We start from the raw sequence: 17742 nt of genomic DNA on the forward strand, positions 1-17742 counted from the left end.
ATGCCAGTGTTTTTCTCTCAGCAGATCCAGGGCTAATAAATAAGCTTGATCTTTTCCTAATGATACCTTCTGTGGAGCCTTGAGCACTGTTGCTGCCAAGTTTCTGTACAGTAAGTTGCAAATATTGGCCTAAGCAGTTGCTGGAGTGCCGCTTTTGCTGATGCTCTCAAGGCAGGCAATAGGAGGAAGGAGAGAAAGGCCAAGGGACTGCAGGCCTTGGGAGCTGGTGGGTTTCAGAACTGCATCTCTCTGGTGTCAGGCCCTGCTGCTGGGCTGTCCTGTTACGGGGAGCCTGGCTGTTCTGTAACAGGGGAGATCTTACACTGCAACCCTTGCACTTTAGGAGTCTCTGTTGAGAGCTGCTGTATATGGATTTGCATTTTCTTTACTGAAAAATATGTTGGCAGAGAATGTATGTGCTTTTCTTGAACACTACTGATTAGCAAAATGCAAAGGCTACTTACTAGAGAAGTTTAAATGTGGTTGTGGAGCATTATACATCTAATCACGTACAGACTGCAATCATACATCTTTGTATTCACAATGAAAGGCCACAAAAGTTATTCCTGGAAGAGTTGGCCGTGTAATTTCAGTTAAAAAAACAAGTGTATTTCTAATTCATGTTTGTTAGCACTGCTCTGGTTTCTGAACTTGGTGCTGCGTGAAAATGAAACAGCACTGTTCTGTTAGTGATTATCATGTAACCTTGTGAACCAGGCCTGGCTGGTTTGGTGCTGAGGTAGCAACATGAAGTGCCCCAAGGAGGTAACAAATCAATCCTTGTGCATAGTTGACTTTTCCAATGCAGCCTGAATCTTAAATTCATCTCTGAAGATCATGTTCTCATTTTCTTCCTTTGAGAAACAACGAGTGTGGAAACTGAGTGACCTAAGAGATGTAGATTTTTTTCCTATATGGAAAGGGCCATATCATCCCAAACATACAGTTAGAGGATCTCTTTTAGAAGTGGAGTGCCTTAAGAATCTGGAATTAGTTACGTAGGGGGTCAGTTGTGTGAGCGTGTGGCATCTATTGCTTTCATCAGTGCAGAAGGTGTTCCAGTATTTCATGTTCATTTATATAGGAGGACCTCTGTTCTGGCTGTGTTTTGAAACAGACATTTCAAACAAAACTTCTAGAGACTTTCAAGAGTCAAGAGACTTTCAAACAGGGAAGATATAAACTGGAAAATAATAGTAATTTTTGTTGCTACTGCAGGGTTGTTCCTCAGAAGGCAACTTGTAGCACAAGTAGCAGCAAGCAGGGCCTGCCTGCTGGTTTTCTACAGCAAACTGAGGCAAAAGCTGAATTTCCATGTATGCTTGACTTAATATTCACTGAAGCGGATATCATAGAATCCTAGGATGGCCTGGGTTGAACAGGACTACAGGGACCATCCAGTTCCAACCCTGTGCTATGTGCAGTGTTGCCAACCACCAAACCAGGCTGCCCAGGGCCACATCCAGCCTGGCCATGAATGTCTGCATGGATGGGGCATCCACCTGGCTCAGTTTAAAACCATTCCCCTGTGTCCTGTCACTGTCCACCTTTATAAACAGCCATTCCCCCTCCTGTTTATACGCTCTGTTCAAGTACTGGAAGGCCACAATGAAGTCTCCCCAGAGCCTTATCTTCTCCAAGCAGAACAATTCTCCCAACCTTTCCTCACAGGAGAGCTGCTCCAACCCTCTGATCATCTTAGTGGCCTCCACTGGACCCCCTCCAAGAGCTCCACGTCCTTCCTGTGCTGGGAGCCCCAGGCCTGGACACAGCACTGCAGATGGGGCCTCATGAGAGCTGAGTAGAGGTGGACAATCACCTCCCTCTCCCTGCTGGTCACCTCTTTTTGTGTGTAATAATTCAGAAATTAGTTCTTTCACTGTTTCTGTAATTATTTTGTGTGTGTTCGATTGCTGAGGTTTTGTGAATGCGTGTTTTTTCTATTGGTTTTTTTTTGTTCATTTGTTTTTCAACTACCGAGACCCAGCAGAAAGTCCTGCAGGGAAGCATGGGTTGGAATTGCTAAAGCAGGGCCCTTGAGAGGTTCCTTTAGCAGCACTGTGTGATTTGGTAAAGTTTAAGCTGCTCTGAGTTCTGGTGTGTCCCATCAACGGGAGTGTTGGAAAAATACCTCCTTAGGTACTGTTACAACAGTACTGTGATGTGCATTGTCACAGGGCATTTATTCTGGAGTGTGGCTGTAGCAGTGCCCAGAATCTTCTCCCATCCTGACTTCATGCTCTGAACCTGCCTCGAGTGGGCTGAGCTGCAGCTCTGGGTCACACAGCTGCCCTTCATAGAGCCTTATTTCCTGCCTGTGACTGGACTGGGCTGCAGATGGTACATTAACATTCAAACCTACTCCCCAGCCACAATTAAATAAGTATTTCTGAGCCTTCTTACAGTTCTTCACGTGGCCTTGAATGATAGCAGCGCTTTGCTTCCTCCTGCTGCTTCAGTTTCTTAGTGGTGGAAATGTAGTAGCTATTCTTCTGTCTTTATTTAGCCAAGAAACTGGTGTGGCATGCAGTGCTACTTTGTCATAAGTAACACTGAGGAGAAGAGATGGTTCCTTAGGTCTTGTGGGTAGATTTTTGCAACGCTGTTTCTTTGCTTTCAACACTTGTTTTTAAGAGTTGCAGGTAAGTGTGCCAAGCAATCTGTAGGGAGAGGCTGTGAAAGGCCAGTCCTCCTAGCAAGTTCCAATGTACTCATTTCCAAGTCATAATGACAAGACCTTGATGTTTTCAAGGTTGTGAAGGGCTCTGATACTCAGCTTTAACCTATTAAGTATACTCGTTTCTGTTTCCTATTGCAAACAGTATCAAGCTGGTATTAACTTGTATGTATCAGAATCTGGGTGGATCCTTTTGGAATCAGATCCCAGTTGCTGTGTGTCCCTAGTTCAGTTTCACAAGACCTTCTGGTCCTTCTTCCTTCCACTGATCATGAAGTTCTCCAGACTTGTGACAGGATTTCTGTGGCATTATTTCCCATTCTCTGCTGTTTGGGTTTTAAATTGAGGATTGGAGTCTGTTCTTAAGTTGTCTCTTGCCAGGAGCAGTGTATGAACACATGGAAGTGAAATGGCAGGTTCTTCCATACGATGCCTACATTGTAATTTCTCTCAAGAATCCAGCGTGCTTCCAGTCCAGTCTTCTGTGAGATGAGAAGGAAAGATAATAACATGGTGGTTTGGGATATACCATGCCTGAACTAGTGGCCCTTGGGTCAAGAGGCACCTCGATACACTGGAGGAAGGGGTCAGCAGAACCCTGGGAGGATGAGCAAGGAGATGGGTTGTGCTGCCTGCCATAAGCACAGCCTTAACGAGAGGGACCTGGAAGTGACAGTGAGTGCCAACAGTGTGTTCCTGTTATAACACATGTTGTTTATAATATTCCTGTTATAAATAATATGTAAAGAACTGCTTATTGTGCAAAATTGCAGGGAGTGACCCAAGCAGATGCAGCTGGGTATTTCTCTTTGCTTCTCATTAGGCTTAGTGTTGATACAGCAAGGCCTGCTATGGTGCCTTGATATTTAAGGTTAGCAAGCACAAGGGAGCTTTTTTTTGCTTGTAAATCCTTTTGTTTTCTGTTCTCACTGTTTGTCATCCTGTGCTCTGTGATTTAAAAGTCACTGACGAGTTGGTAGCTTCAAATTGTGGCCATCGATATTCGGCATGAGGAAAAACTGGGCAGTATTTCAGTCAGTTGTGGTGCTGTTGTATTGGTGACTCACAGGAGGAAAGTCTGGGTTGTAAGATAAATGCAGCTCTTGTCAGATGCCGAGCAGGAGTCAAGACAAAGGACTTAATTAGTAGTTCAGAGAGGGAAAATGTTGTCTCACTTTTAAATAGGGATTAAAATACTGGGAGTACACAAAGCTATCAGAATAGCAGCATGGAAATAGAGCAGCACGCCAAATCTTGTGCATCTTGTAGCCAAGCTGTAGTGCAGTGTGGCAAACACTGAAGGTGCTCAGAACTTGCATTGCAAGAGGCCCTTTCTGGGGGTGCAGGGAGGGAGTTGTTGTGGGGCTCCTGACTTGTCAGAACAGTTCTCTCTACTTTGGCAAGGTGGTGAACAAGATGTGTACCCAAGTCCTGTGAACAAAAGTATTTTGGTTTTTAAAGATGTATTTAGACACTGCTGTATGTATGGCTGTTTTGGAATGAATCGGGGGGTTATTTTGAGCATTAGATGAGCTGTGCTTGTGAGAGCACTGAGCTGGAATGAAAGAGGGGAGGAACTTAGCAGTGTAATAACAAAATGAAACCAAAATGTTTCAAGCCTCTCTGCATAGGAAGCAGTGGTTGTGCCCTTTGGGCAGGGTACTTCATTCTGGTGTGACCAATGATTCCATCATCAACTTCTCTATTTTTTTTGTGCAGAGTAGATGATGTATTTTTGTTTTATGTCTCCTGTTGGGATTCAGAAAGCTGCCGTATGCTTTCATCTTAACATGTTCAGAAGTAAACCCTGTTTTAGGGAAGTTCTTTTCACAAATGGAATACAACAGTGAATGAATGAATGCTAATCTGCATTAGGAGTACACTTAAAGGTTGTAGAGCCCTGGAGGACTCTGGGGAAAACGCTGCTTAAAAGGGTATTGTGTAACATAGGTGAGTATTTTTGTCTTTACTTTTGTGATTTGTATGTTACAGGCCTGTGGTAATTAAAGTTCTCCACTGAAGGAAAGGTCATATTGCTCTTAGACATCAGCTAGGCACAGACCTGTAAATTCGTGTATCACAGTCATGAGATGATTTGGGTTGGAAAGGTCCTTAAAGCCCTTCAGTTTCCAGTCCCTGCCAAGGTCAGGAATGCCTCCTACCAGGCCAGGCTGCCCACGGCCCCATCCAGCCTGGCAGGAGACCATTCCTGAAACCTCAGGAATGCTCAGGCTGCTACAAGGTCTCTGCAAAGCCTTCTCTTTCCAAGCCCAGCTCTCATCCAGTCTCCATAGGAGGAGTGCTGTAGGAGGAGGCTGCCTGTGGACTCTCCAGCATCCAGGGGCATGAGCTGAGTGTAGCACTGCAGGTGGGGCCTCACAACAGCAGAGTATAGAGGGGGACAGTCACCTCCCATGCCCTGCTGGTCACATTGCTCTCGATGCAGCCCAGGACTATTTGGCATTTTAGGCTACAGATGCATGTTACTAGCTTACATTCATGTTCCTGTCCACCAGCACCTCCATGTGTTTCTCCTCAGGGCTGCTCTCCATCCAGCCTGTATTTGTGTTAGGGATTGCCATGATCCCAGGGCAGTGCCTTGCACCTGGCCTTGTTGGGCTGATGAGGGCCCACCTGAGGGCTGTGCAGGTCAGCAGCCCTTCCCTCCAGTGCACTGATGGCACCTCTCAGCTTGTAAATCTGCTTAAATGTTTTCCCAACAGGAAACTGATCAGTCCCTTGAACTACTTGTGTTTCAGATTAATATATTACTTGCTAGATCTGTAAATTAGCATTCTTTTCTCTTTCTGTTTTCACAGTGGAATTTCTTTCTCTACTATGAAAGGAGAATGTTTCACTGGGTCTTTCCTTCTTCTGTGAAGTTTGATGGCACTGTATTATACTTGGTCTGATTTTTCTGTTGTCTGAAGATGTTCAGAAGACATTTAGATGTGCTTACAGAGTTCTTAATCCAGAAGTGAAATGCAGAGTATGTTTCCTCAGAGGTGGCTGTTCAGCACGGGGTTTTTGCAGTCAGAAAAACATTACTGAAAGGAAGAAAAGCAGCATCTATACCTTGTACGTGTAACAGTTGTGTTTGTCTCATGGAAGGAAATAGGCATTGCTGATGCATTGAGCAATAACCCATTTTGCTGACTCCGCACTGTTGTTCTTGTCTTGTACTTTCTGTTTGGGAAAGCTGACGTAGCTCCTCTGTTAGTGATGTTTCCATTGAATCTCCTGATCCATATTTCAGATTCCAGTGTACTATTGCAATGCAAATAATTACTCTTCATCTTCACTGTTTGTTATATAGTGAGAGTTTTTGCAGCTCTAATGCAGCCTTAAAGAAACAGAACTCAGATTCATTCAGGAAATGTTCAACGCTTGTTTTCCTTTGTCTCTGAGCTGTCTCAGCAAATAGCCTTTCAAGCTGCAGCGTGGTGTAGTGGAGAGAGGAAGGCAGCAGCAGCTTTGATTACCTTCTCCTCAAGAATGCAGTTAGCTCTTAGCAGCTGACTCCTCTTAATGTGGTGTCTGCCAGGACTCCAGGCCCATTTCTGCAGTGCTCCTCCCCAGCCGGGTGCCCCAGCATGTCCTGGTGCTGGGCTCTGTGCTTCTGCCTGTTGGGCTCAGCTCCCTATGTGCAGTCAGCTGCACTCTGCTCCATTGCCCAGGTTGTTAAGGAAGATGTTAAACAACCTGCATTTGGTGTTGGAAAATCCTGTTCTTGGTTCCCTAGGAGCACCCCAGGCCAGGCTGGGTGGGGATGTGAGCAACCTGGGTTATGGGAGGTGTCCCTGCCTATAACAGGGGGTTGGAACCTTAACAGTCCCTTCCAACCCAAACCATTCTGTGATTCCATGTTAAGGAAAAAAATGGAGTCTTCCATCTAAACACCTGTTGTTGGACTGGTCTACACTGATGTAAGCTGGTGGGTGTCTGCTTGCTCTACTTCTGGGGTTGTCCCGTCTAAACCAGCTCACATAACTAACAGTTTGTCTGCACTTTAAATAGTGGTTATTTCTTGGAGAGCAGATCTGTTTTTCTGAAGGATCAACTTGTTGCTTTGGAGCTTTTCCCCAGAAAGGCACTTTTATGTCATGTTTCCTTGTAAATGGCTCATCAAAGTGTTCTTGGAAGCCCCACATGTCTGTTTATCAGCGTTCTTCCTTCTTGACATTTATTTCTGTATTACCTGCAGGGGAATATGGGTACTATATAGACTTGAAAATGTACTTTTTTCTTCCTGATTAAAGATACCCTTTAGACTCCCTGTGGGAGGACATTTTGCCACCTTTTTCTTGTTCCAGGTGACCTTAATGTTCATGCATTGTGCGGTTAGTGATGTTACTTGATCCAAACAATGTCTGTATCCTCTTATGCTGCCTGATACTGAGCAGCTGCACATTTCTGCACTGGACAGTTTAAGCATTGGAATGGGCTCCCCAGGGAGGTGGTTGAGTCACCATCCCCACATGTGGTTAAAAAACATTTTGCTGTGGTGCTCAGGGCTGTGATTTAGCAGGGGGTTGTTAGAGTTGAGGTAGGATGGTTGGGTTGTGGTTGGACTGGATGATCATTAAGGTCTTTTCCAACCTGAGCAATTCCATGATTCTTGGATGACTCCACCACCTCCCTGGGCAGCCCCTGCCAGTGTCTGACCATCCTTTCAGGGAAGAAATATTTCCTAATAACCAACCCAAACCTCCTCGGTCACAACTTGAGGCTGTTCCCTGAGTAAGGAAATACCTTCATGGATTTAAAGGCAGATTTTAGCTGCTTGTTTTAAATTCTCCCCATTCTTTTTCTGGTCCTTTGTGAAGCACAGTTTTACTCAGTGTAAACAGCCTTTGTGCAGAGGAAGACTTCTCAGCTTTTTTCATTTTTTTTGCTTTCATCAGTTTGTTTTGGTTAAAATTCTTGCCCAACTCCAATTCAGGCAGAGCAGTAGCAGCTGAAAATGGAGTTTGGAGTATGTCTGGTTCACAGTGCCAGTGCAAAGTCTGAAGTTCGTGCTTACAGTAAAGACAGCGTGTGTTTGTAGCTCTCAGCTGTGAGGAGCTTACTGTGATGTCATTTAATGAGGTTGGAGGATGAAAAGTCAGTTCTTAGACTAATTTCCCCTTGTCATCATCCCTTGGTACTCATATTCTTTTTTTTGCTTTAGTTGATCTCTAGAAATGTTAGAATTTGTGAAACACTTTATTTTACAGCAATGAAATTGAAAATATATCCTAAGGCAAAGTGTGGTCTGGGGTGTATTTATTGTATGTTGTGTATTTATTGTATTTTCAGATCCTACAGTAAGGATTTGGAGCAGCCCTTCAAAGCTTTTTTCCTTGTTAGCAGCTGAAGTTATACCTGAAATCTGAAGGGGCTCGCTGTGGTTGGGCTGTATCAGTCTTACTGAGGGCATTTTTTTCCTGCACAGTTTTGGTTAAGCAGTGGTAATGCAAACTTAACAGTAGTCTGTTTCAGTATGGTTCCTCTTGATACTCCAATTGAGGGGTTACCATAGTTTAAGGTTGGTGGCATGTAACACAGAGGAGGAATGCAAACCTAATTGCATAAAGTGCTGCTTATTGGGAAGAAATGTTATTTATTTATCTCTGTGGACTCAAGTTAGTGAAGGTACAAACGCTGCCTATTTGTCTCTATTCTGTAGTAATCAATTATTTCACTCTTCTGCAGCATTTCAGAAACGAGAGAGCCATGGCCACAGAAATCGGCTCCCCGCCCCGATTCTTCCACATGCCGAGATTCCAGCACCAGGCGCCTCGGCAGCTCTTCTACAAAAGGCCTGATTTTGCACAGCAGCAAGCAATGCAACAGCTTACTTTCGATGGAAAGCGTATGAGAAAAGCTGTGAACCGAAAGACTATTGATTACAATCCCTCTGTAATTAAATATTTGGAGGTTAGTTAATTCTTGAATTCTTTGAAAAACTTCCTTCCTTCCTGCAATTCAGGATCGTGATTTCTAGGTATCTGTGGAATAGTCTGGAATCCTGAGAGATCTACAGCTGCCACTTAAAACCTACTGATAAATGTCTGTAAACTTGACGTGGGATGAATTCAAGAGTCTTTGGTGCTCATAATAAAACTGCACATATACATAACTGAATTTATAGCTGAGTTGTTAGCAGCAATGTGAACTTTGTCTGTATTGGAATTCCAAGCTGGGAGTTCTTCCTAATGACTTCTGTGATGTTCTGACTTCTTAACGAGCTAACTGTGAGTGCAGGATGTTTTAACTGAAATTCTACCTCACATTTTTAATACACACACAGAAACAAGTTGGTGAAGTCTCCAATACGAAGCCAAAATATACTTTATTTCTATTTTATATAAAGTACTTTTTAAAAGTTGGTGTTTTGACATCTCACATCATGTAAAGCATCCAAGTTATTTTTTATCACTGAGTCTTGGTTTTGTGCATTTGAATGTATTGTTATCTTAATGCTCATACCAGGCTGCCTATCGGCATGTTCCTTATTTGCTGTAGTGGTGGTATAAACCAGGAGTTTTCTTCTTCTTTCCAGAATAGGGTATGGCAAAGAGACCAAAGAGATATGCGAGCAATCCAGCCTGATGCAGGATATTATAATGATGTAAGTAAAATCTTTCTAATTCCTGTGAAAGTTTTGTGGATAAAATTGGTCCAGAAAATTGGAGGGACTCTGCTTGTCGGCTGGGATTATCTTTTCCTCCACATGAGGTCATAAATACATGACAGGTCTTCACCCTACATTATCTGCTGCTATTGAAGTCTATGCCCATGAAAAAAACTGAAATTGGATAGGATTTTAAAGATGGAGATAAGTATTTTCGTAGTGCAGGGAGTTTAGCACCTTCCTCTTGAAGACACTGATTCTGCACATTTGAGATTGTGAGCCACGCTGGTTTCTAAATGCAGATGTATTCCCTAACCCTGCAAACTGGAGCTTGGTTTTCTATACATGAGTGTTCAGAATGCATGCTTTCCTTGCAGTCTCTGATTAGAAATGTTATTTCTAAACCTTCTGTTTCTTCTTTCTTAGTTGGTCCCTCCTATAGGAATGCTGAACAACCCTATGAATGCTGTAACGACAAAATTTGTTCGGACTTCTACTAATAAAGTAAAATGCCCAGTATTTGTTGTCAGGGTGAGTATAGTGTTGGGGTTACTTAGTTGTGTTGCCTTATTTTTGGGTTTTGGCACTTCTAACTGCAAAGCGAAACAGAGGAGCAGTTTAAGCATTTCCAAATAAAATCACCATGTAGAACGTCTGAACTACTTCTGTGTTTGCTGTTTTTTTTTTTCTGGAGACCTAAGAAATGAAACAGGTCTAAGTAGAAGGTACTACTTACTTTTGGAGTTTGGGGTGCATTTAATCTTTTTCATAGATTTGTAGAGGAGGTAATGTATTTTCACTCAGATAAAAGACTGATAAATGTCTCTGCACTCCTTAATTCTTGTAGCATCTTTTAACAACTTTCCGTTTATTTCAGCTGGATTGTTTAATATGGTTTGTTAGAGCTGTGTTAGTGCCAATAAACTGTTTCTTCTTTATGATTACGTTTTGTTGCTGTTGCTTTAACTGCTGTAACTTTGTCCTGTTGTTAACAAAGGTCAAAAAGCCCTCTGGCATGCTTCTACATTTTTGTCTATTTTGTATTGACTAGCACGTGACTTAGTAAATGCCAGTGATGAAATGCCCTGAAAAGTAGCTTAAGATCTATTCAGATGATTGTAAAGAAATATTTGAATGTTATGTATTTGCAGAGTTGAGTTAAGTCTTTCTTTTGCAGTGGACTCCTGAGGGGAGACGCTTGGTTACTGGTGCATCTAGTGGAGAATTCACTTTGTGGAATGGACTGACTTTCAATTTTGAAACAATATTACAGGTAAATTCATCTATCAGGGTATCTGTCTGTTACCTTGAGGTCCTTGAGCATGTTTTGGGAACACATCTTCACCTGCTTGTGATGGACCTGTTGTCTAAATGTGGCAGTGGAAGCATCAGGGCGCTGGGTTTTGGTTTGTTTGGTTGGTTTTTTTTCCTTTTTTTTTTTTTTTAGTTAAATTTTTATCCTGTTCTATCCCTGTATCAAACTGTGGCCATAGACAGTCCATTTAATGCTTATCATTCTGTTTCTGTATGATGTACTAACAGTTCCAGTCACTTTGGAAACAAAGTGTAAATAAATACTCTCTTATTTAGACTGTGATTTGATACAGAGTAAGGGAATCCTTCTCTACCCCTTCAACTTTTTGAATCTAACTAGATTGTCATTGTTTGCATTTCTTTGTTACAGCTGTTTGAGTGGGAGCTTCTTTAACTCTTATGTTTGTGTAGCTCAGGCAGTTTTTGAACGTGTTTACTAGAAGTTTTGTTTCTGAATTTACAGGCTCACGACAGCCCGGTAAGGGCTATGACTTGGTCACACAATGATATGTGGATGTTGACAGCAGACCACGGGGGATATGTGAAATACTGGCAGTCCAACATGAACAACGTCAAGATGTTCCAGGCACATAAGGAGGCGATTAGAGAGGCCAGGTTTATACACAATATACCATTTTCTGTAGTACCTATTGCCATGATTAGACTGTTCTCTCAGTGTATTCTGGGTGCAAAAATGCATGGGTTCTGTCAGATTCTGGGAAACTTCCTGCACCACATAAACACAGTATTTTCTTTTGTTTCCACATTCTCACCGTTTTGCTGGCACCTTTCTGAATTAGTATTGTCCCAGTATACGCCTCTGCAATATGTTAGAGATGTATTTGTCTGCCGCATTTTGCACTGGTATTCTTTTCATTTTTATATGGTGACAATGTGTATCAGTTATTCCTTTTTATACGCACTGTGTAAGACAACAATTTCATTCCAAATAAAGAATTCAGTCTTTAATACCCTAACTGAATAAAATATAAAGCCTTCAGAAATAAAACACCTGCATAGTTCTCACAAAATAATAAAACACTAAATAAAGTGAAGAACTGCTTGGCTTGGTGAAGCCAAGACTTCCAGTAATACTAAATACCCACACAGACTGCCACATACAGAAGTCTAATGTTAATACTGAATGGGTTCTTCAAGCCTGAAACTGTAAGCAAGCCATTGAAGAGAAGACTATAGGATATTCTCTTTGTTCAGTTTTGATACTTCAAATGTGCAAATGTATATTTATATATACACATATAAAAAATGGAATCTAAAGTGATATTGTCAGTAAGATGTAAATGAAGGATTTCTCTAAAGCAAGTCTGCATATAATCTTTAGTGAGATACAGAAATAGAAGAATTGTTTTAAAGTAAGCCTGAAGAGAAGCTACAAACCCAAAATGAAGCTAAAGCAGTGTTTCTTTGGGTTCAGGTGCTGGCCCTTGGTGATAAAGGTTCGCTGCCACCAAAGCACATTCCACTAAAGTCACCATTTTTCTTTGATAGGGTGTAGCATTTTCTGTTTGGTTATGAAAAGTTCGTTTACTGTCATGACTAAATATTGTGGCCTTACGCTGAATTTCTCTGCTCTCTCCTGATCATAAAGATCAAGGATTTCAAGAGGGCTCTCATGGTCCTTCACTGCACCAGAAAGGGACCGAGTGCTGTCAGTTGCTGGAGGTGTTCTGGCCCTTGATTAGAGCTATATAACTCCTTACTTTTCCAGTGACTTTCTTCATGCGATGTTGACTGCTCAATCTGGAAGCTGCTTCTGTGTCTGTAGAATTCTTTTTGTGGCTTGGGTAAAAGAAGGGAGGTTTACCAAATTTCTTTTACAATAAGTGATATGGTTGTTTTATATACTGCTTATTTTATCACCAATTGATTCAACTAGCTTTTTCATGTGACCAGCTTTCCCTTATTTTTGCTTTTCTGCTGCAAATCACCTGTGGCTGAAGAGGAGTTTTTTCCCTAAGAACTGTTCTCCTGTGCCTCTATACGGTGTCACTTGCTTATTGTATTGCAAAACATGAAAATCTAGGGTGACGTTTACCAAGTCATATTGCTGTTGCTTCTCATCCTGCAAAAAAGGTGCTACTGTATGCAGTCCATGGGTAGGAAGGTGCTAAGAATAAGTTCTGGATTTCTCATTTGACTGGGGACAGCAAAGCAGTATTAATCCCATGCTAAATTCATGTCTTGTGATGAAGTGGCAGGCAACGTATTCACTTTAAAGTCCCTGTGTTCAAATGCATCTTTCAGTGTATAACACCTTACAGTATGATTTTGCCCTGTCTGAGAAGCATAGATAATCTGTTAAATGCTGACTTCTTTCCCCTGCTGTGTGTCTTCATGTAACAGTTTCTCACCCACGGATAATAAATTTGCTACATGCTCTGACGACGGCACTGTTAGAATCTGGGACTTTCTTCGTTGCCATGAGGAGAGAATTCTTCGAGGTATGTGTACCAAAAGTACTGATTGGGGTATTTCAGGAGGGGGAATCTTTTTGTAACTAGGTATTCACCATACAGAACTACCAGCTTGTCTACATTTTGGATGTTACATCCCTGTCTTAAATCCTCCAAACAAGTTTTTGTTTGGCTGCTGCTGTTGGTGCCTTGAGGCACAGTTCACAATGACATTACACTGTTTACTGTCCACTTAAACTCTAAACAATGGAGGTAAATATAAAGACATTTTTCCACCCCTGACATTGGTAGAAGCAGCTGTTCCTAGGTCAGAAATACATATACCTTTCTCCAGACTTCTGTCTTTGTGGTCACTTTTCCTTCAGAGCACACATTTTCATGCAGGGGATTCCGTATTTTTAATGTAAATGCCTTCTGTTCTGATCTGTTAGAGGCGAGACAGTTAACTGCTTCTCACTTCTTAAGAGAAGGTCTGTATTTAGGTAGAGAATGACTACTTTTTGATCACAAATAATCTTAGATTTAGTTCAGTGATTTTTCTGTCCCACATCTGTGTGAAATTCTGTTGCCTTATCGCTGGCTGTGTAAAGCTCTCTCTCTCTCTCTTTCCGCAGTCTTAAATAGTAGCTTCTGATGGCAATTTTTGAGTCGTGGAACATATTAAAAGTAGGAGTATATATTAAAGGTTGCTCTGACACTGGAGATTATGGTCATGCAGATAAACTGCAAAGAAGACATGCAGTAAAAACACAGAAATGTGTTTTTAGGTGTTTTAGCTTGTTCAGTGCTTTCTCAATCTAAGGAAGGATTTTTTTTGTTGTTGTTTAAATCACGTCTCCAACTTGGACCTGCGTTGAGTGTTCTATATGAAGTCCATCTCTGTTTCTCTTGACTCTTAAGCTCTTCTTTTACTAATGTGTTACTTCTAAACACCTGGAAAAGATACTGAGCTTCAGCATTCTTGGGATGATAATTTTTGGTCTGAAGCTTATGTAGGCATTACTTAAGATATATTCTTTATTGAAGCTGGCAAGGAAACTTGTAAGCTGCTATCCTATAAATTAGTTGTTCTAGAAGGACCAGAATAGATATAAGACTTAATTTCTTTGTAAAGCATGAAGAAAGCATTCTACACTGTAAATATTCTGTACCCTCCTCCAGGTATTTGCAGGAGGAAATGGCAACTGTCTCCATGCAGAGCTGTTGAGATTACAATAAACTCTAATTCTCTTAGCATTCTTGTTATGTTCTGCATAAGGCAGGAGGAAAGCATGGAGAAAACAGAACTTATGTTTTCTTCTGATTATGGCTCCAATAGAATTACGCTTTGATTTCTTATAACCTACACATCACAGTCTACAGTTTTTAGCTGGCAGAATAGTTCTATAAAGAATATTTGCTGCTTCTTGTGCAGTGTACCTACAATACACTTTATTTTTGATGTAAGTTGGAAATATTCTCAAAACTTCTTGTTGTATCTGTGGATAAAACAGGAGGGAGCACGTTATTTGGTCTCTACTGTGAGATAAACAAAAAGAAAATCCCTATGTAATCAACACACACAGGGGAAGAAGGCCACCAATCAACTGAAAATCCATATAAACCCAAACCCTGGGTGTTTGTGGAGTGAGGAGGGACATGTTTCTGCAAAACATGCATATTTAGTTTTGGTTTTAGTCCTTAAAACCATTTAACCGGTCAGATGTATTTTAGAGAGCTGCGTGGGAAACACTTCAGTAGTGTCCTTGATGGGAAATGCAGGCTTTCATTAATTGCAGGCAGCTCAGTGCTTATGCCTTTGGGGAACTGATCTTAAGCTTTTTGCATCTCCGCTAGCATTCTGCTCCTAGAAATGCTTTGTTTAGTGGAACCATGAAAACGTGATTCCAAAATGAGTGATCTGTATGTTAAAATTCGGATGGAACTTTGCTAAAAGTGGAGTTCATAATGTACCAGTGTGACGAATACCATGGTAAGGAATGCTTATTTCCTGCCTCCACAAACAGTGCTTCACCTATGCTGATTCACACTGATGAGATGAAGTTGAAGTGATTCTACAGTTCTGATAAAAAAAACTTCATTTAGTATATTATAGTGCTCCTTAGCTAATTTCACTGAAGTACAGATTCAAGTGAAAGTGTTGGTTTACTGTCTGATGTGTTCATTAGAAAGGTTTCTTGCTCAAAGTGAAATATCCATGTATGGTTATTCCTACTAATATTTCAGTATGATTCAGGAATCTAGTTTGAGAAAGAAGCTTTAGGACTTTTATGCTACAAAATGCTTTTAAAGCAGTATTGTAAGAACAGCAGCAGTGGTGGGATAAGCTTTGCTGGTCTAAGAAGGACAGCATTCTGTGAAGTTTATACAGACACCTGTTTGCACTAGAGTGAGCTGATACCATTTATTTTTGTTATTTGATGGAGTTATTCCCTTAGAAGTGATCAAAATCAACGATTCTGGTCTTGCTTTCTAAGGACTGAGAAAACAAATGGGAAGCCCTAAATTACACAGGACTTTTAAAAGGGTTTTGCTCAAGTTTTCAGCTTTCAACAGTAGGCTACACGATGCTTTCAGTAGGCAAAGCCCTGAAAACAAAGGTACAGAAGGCAGAGTGTATTGTCTGTGTCCAGCTTCTTTATTTTTCAAAACAAAAATAAACAGTATTCCCTGTTTTGTTCTTTGTAATGCCAGAAGATCTGGGCCCTTTTTCTTGTCCCTTTGCTGCCCTGATGTGTGCGGCTTTGCTGCTGTTTCTGCCATTGTGCCTTTCTGGTGCATAGAAGATGGGCTCTTCAGTTTTGTTAGAATTATGTGATAATCAATTGAGCCCATTTTAATACTGTAAGTAAGTAAGTGGGTTTAGACGCTTGAATTCTTGGGTAATAATCTTTAAAGTAACTCAGATTAGAGGAAATGACCATGGGACAATGACAATTGGGAAGTGAGGGAAATGGCATCAAGTCTCCGTTACTTACATGTTTGTGTTTCCTCAACCCAGTTGTGGTCCATCTTTTCTCCTGAAGCAAAGCTGCTGTTCCTAATTCCTAATTTCCTAATTCTACACCAGAAGTTTCACATGAGGACTGTGACTCTGCAAGTCTATTTGCAGCAATAGTATAGCAGAGCACTGACCGGGTCTTCACTCTCACTAACTGCAGTGAAAACGCCAGGGCTTGTGGAACAGTTCCCACTTGTATACTAACTTATATATTAATGGGTTTTAATGTTCCTAATTAGATTGGAAACATTGGGGCGGAGAGAGAAGAGTAGACGATGAATGTTTGATGTCTGTTTATTTTTATTGAGAAATTATTGAATCTCAGGCTGTTGGATCTGAATTCCTGAGATAATTCTGGATAGTTTGTTAATAAACACATCATTCCTTAATTATTCACAGAGTGAAACCACTGGTTGGGAAGCTACAAACGTATTTTCAGTGGTGTCAGTTCCACTGTTGTTCCATTTCCTTCCTTTCACAGTGATGCACACAAAATTGAGTTGAAATGTGCACTTGGGAAGACTGTGAGGCTTTTGTTCTGAGCTCCAGGTTAACTGTATGTTCCCAGGGAATAAAAGGTTGCCTGGCCTAAATAGGTTTTTTGGACAGTTACAGATGTGTTGTAAGTCAATTTTCTGTGTGTAGAACAGAATATTAAGTTATCTTTTAGCCAACATAGTGGATTTAACAGAAGATTTTTCATATTCCAACTGGAACAATACAAAGCAGTCAGAATTCCTTTACATTTTCTCTGTGTTCGGTGATTGCAGTGTGTAACAGAACGTAACTTCGTACTGGTACGCTGAGTTACTCCTAAGGAAGGTCTTTTTTCTCTTGTGTATTTAACAACATTCTTCTGCAAGGAACGTCTTCAGGCTTAACAGCGGTACAAACCCTCATTACCTACAAAATGACATCTGTGTGCATACACGCATGTGTGAAGTCACTGTAGTTCTGGTAAACTGTACTGGTTTGTTTGCTCACAAGATCTCCACAACTTGCCGTGCTGAAATAACTGAAGATGGTTTTTCTTCCTTCCTTCCTTCCTTCTACTCTATTTTATTTCTTCAGCAAATAAAATCTGATGTAATGTCTGATTATTTAACTAACCTGTACAGGTTGTACAGCCTGAGCTTTCTGCCTGCAGGTGAGGGATTTCTTCACACATCTTGCTGTCCGCTACCTTCAGCAAATAGGAAACGTTGTGCTTTAATTTAGAGAATACATGTTAAGTAGTTACGTTAGTAGTTAAGTTAGGGCCTGGGAAGTGGAACTAGCCAGAACTCAATTCAGTTTCATCCTCTGGTTTTAAACACATGCTGGTAGCTGACTCTTAGCCTTTAAAGTAGCATGGCCTCAAAAACTGTTACTTTTTTTGGCATGTAATTGAACTCTGTGTTGGATTGTTTAAAAGAAATGTTGAAGCTGCCATTTCACTGTTTTTTTCCCCGTTCTTTTGAGATTTATCTTTTCCTTGTTTTTGTAGAGGTAGAAATCCCAACAAATTCAGTAAATGTATGTATGCTGATACTGGTTTTTTTGGAAGCAGCTATGGTGTTTTAACCTTGGATTTTCAGTGGGAGCTTTCTGCTCCTTGCTGTCAGGCTGTCTGATATACCTGATTCATCTTACCTTGCTGATGCATCTCAGTATGACTGGACATTAGAAGGACTTTTCATCAAAGCAAAAGCCTAAGATG

General features: G+C 41.1%; 1 protein-coding gene across 1 annotated transcript in view; it reads left to right on the forward strand.

The window, feature by feature from the left end:
• Positions 1-3213: 3213 nt before the first annotated feature.
• Positions 3214-17742, forward strand: part of WDR33 (WD repeat domain 33) — a 50168-nt gene continuing 35639 nt past the window's right edge. Inside the window, exons 1-7 of the mRNA XM_085512544.1 lie at positions 3214-3352; positions 8372-8596; positions 9222-9290; positions 9720-9824; positions 10471-10566; positions 11071-11222; positions 12972-13069. Coding sequence (XP_085368670.1) covers positions 3284-3352; positions 8372-8596; positions 9222-9290; positions 9720-9824; positions 10471-10566; positions 11071-11222; positions 12972-13069 — 814 coding nt within the window. The 5' untranslated portion in view covers positions 3214-3283. The remainder of the gene's footprint in view (positions 3353-8371; positions 8597-9221; positions 9291-9719; positions 9825-10470; positions 10567-11070; positions 11223-12971; positions 13070-17742) is intronic.

This window comes from Coturnix japonica, chromosome 12 (genome assembly GCF_054131305.1).
Source record: "Coturnix japonica strain WE chromosome 12, WE-NBRP24, whole genome shotgun sequence".
Taxonomy (NCBI): Eukaryota; Metazoa; Chordata; class Aves; order Galliformes; family Phasianidae; genus Coturnix; species Coturnix japonica.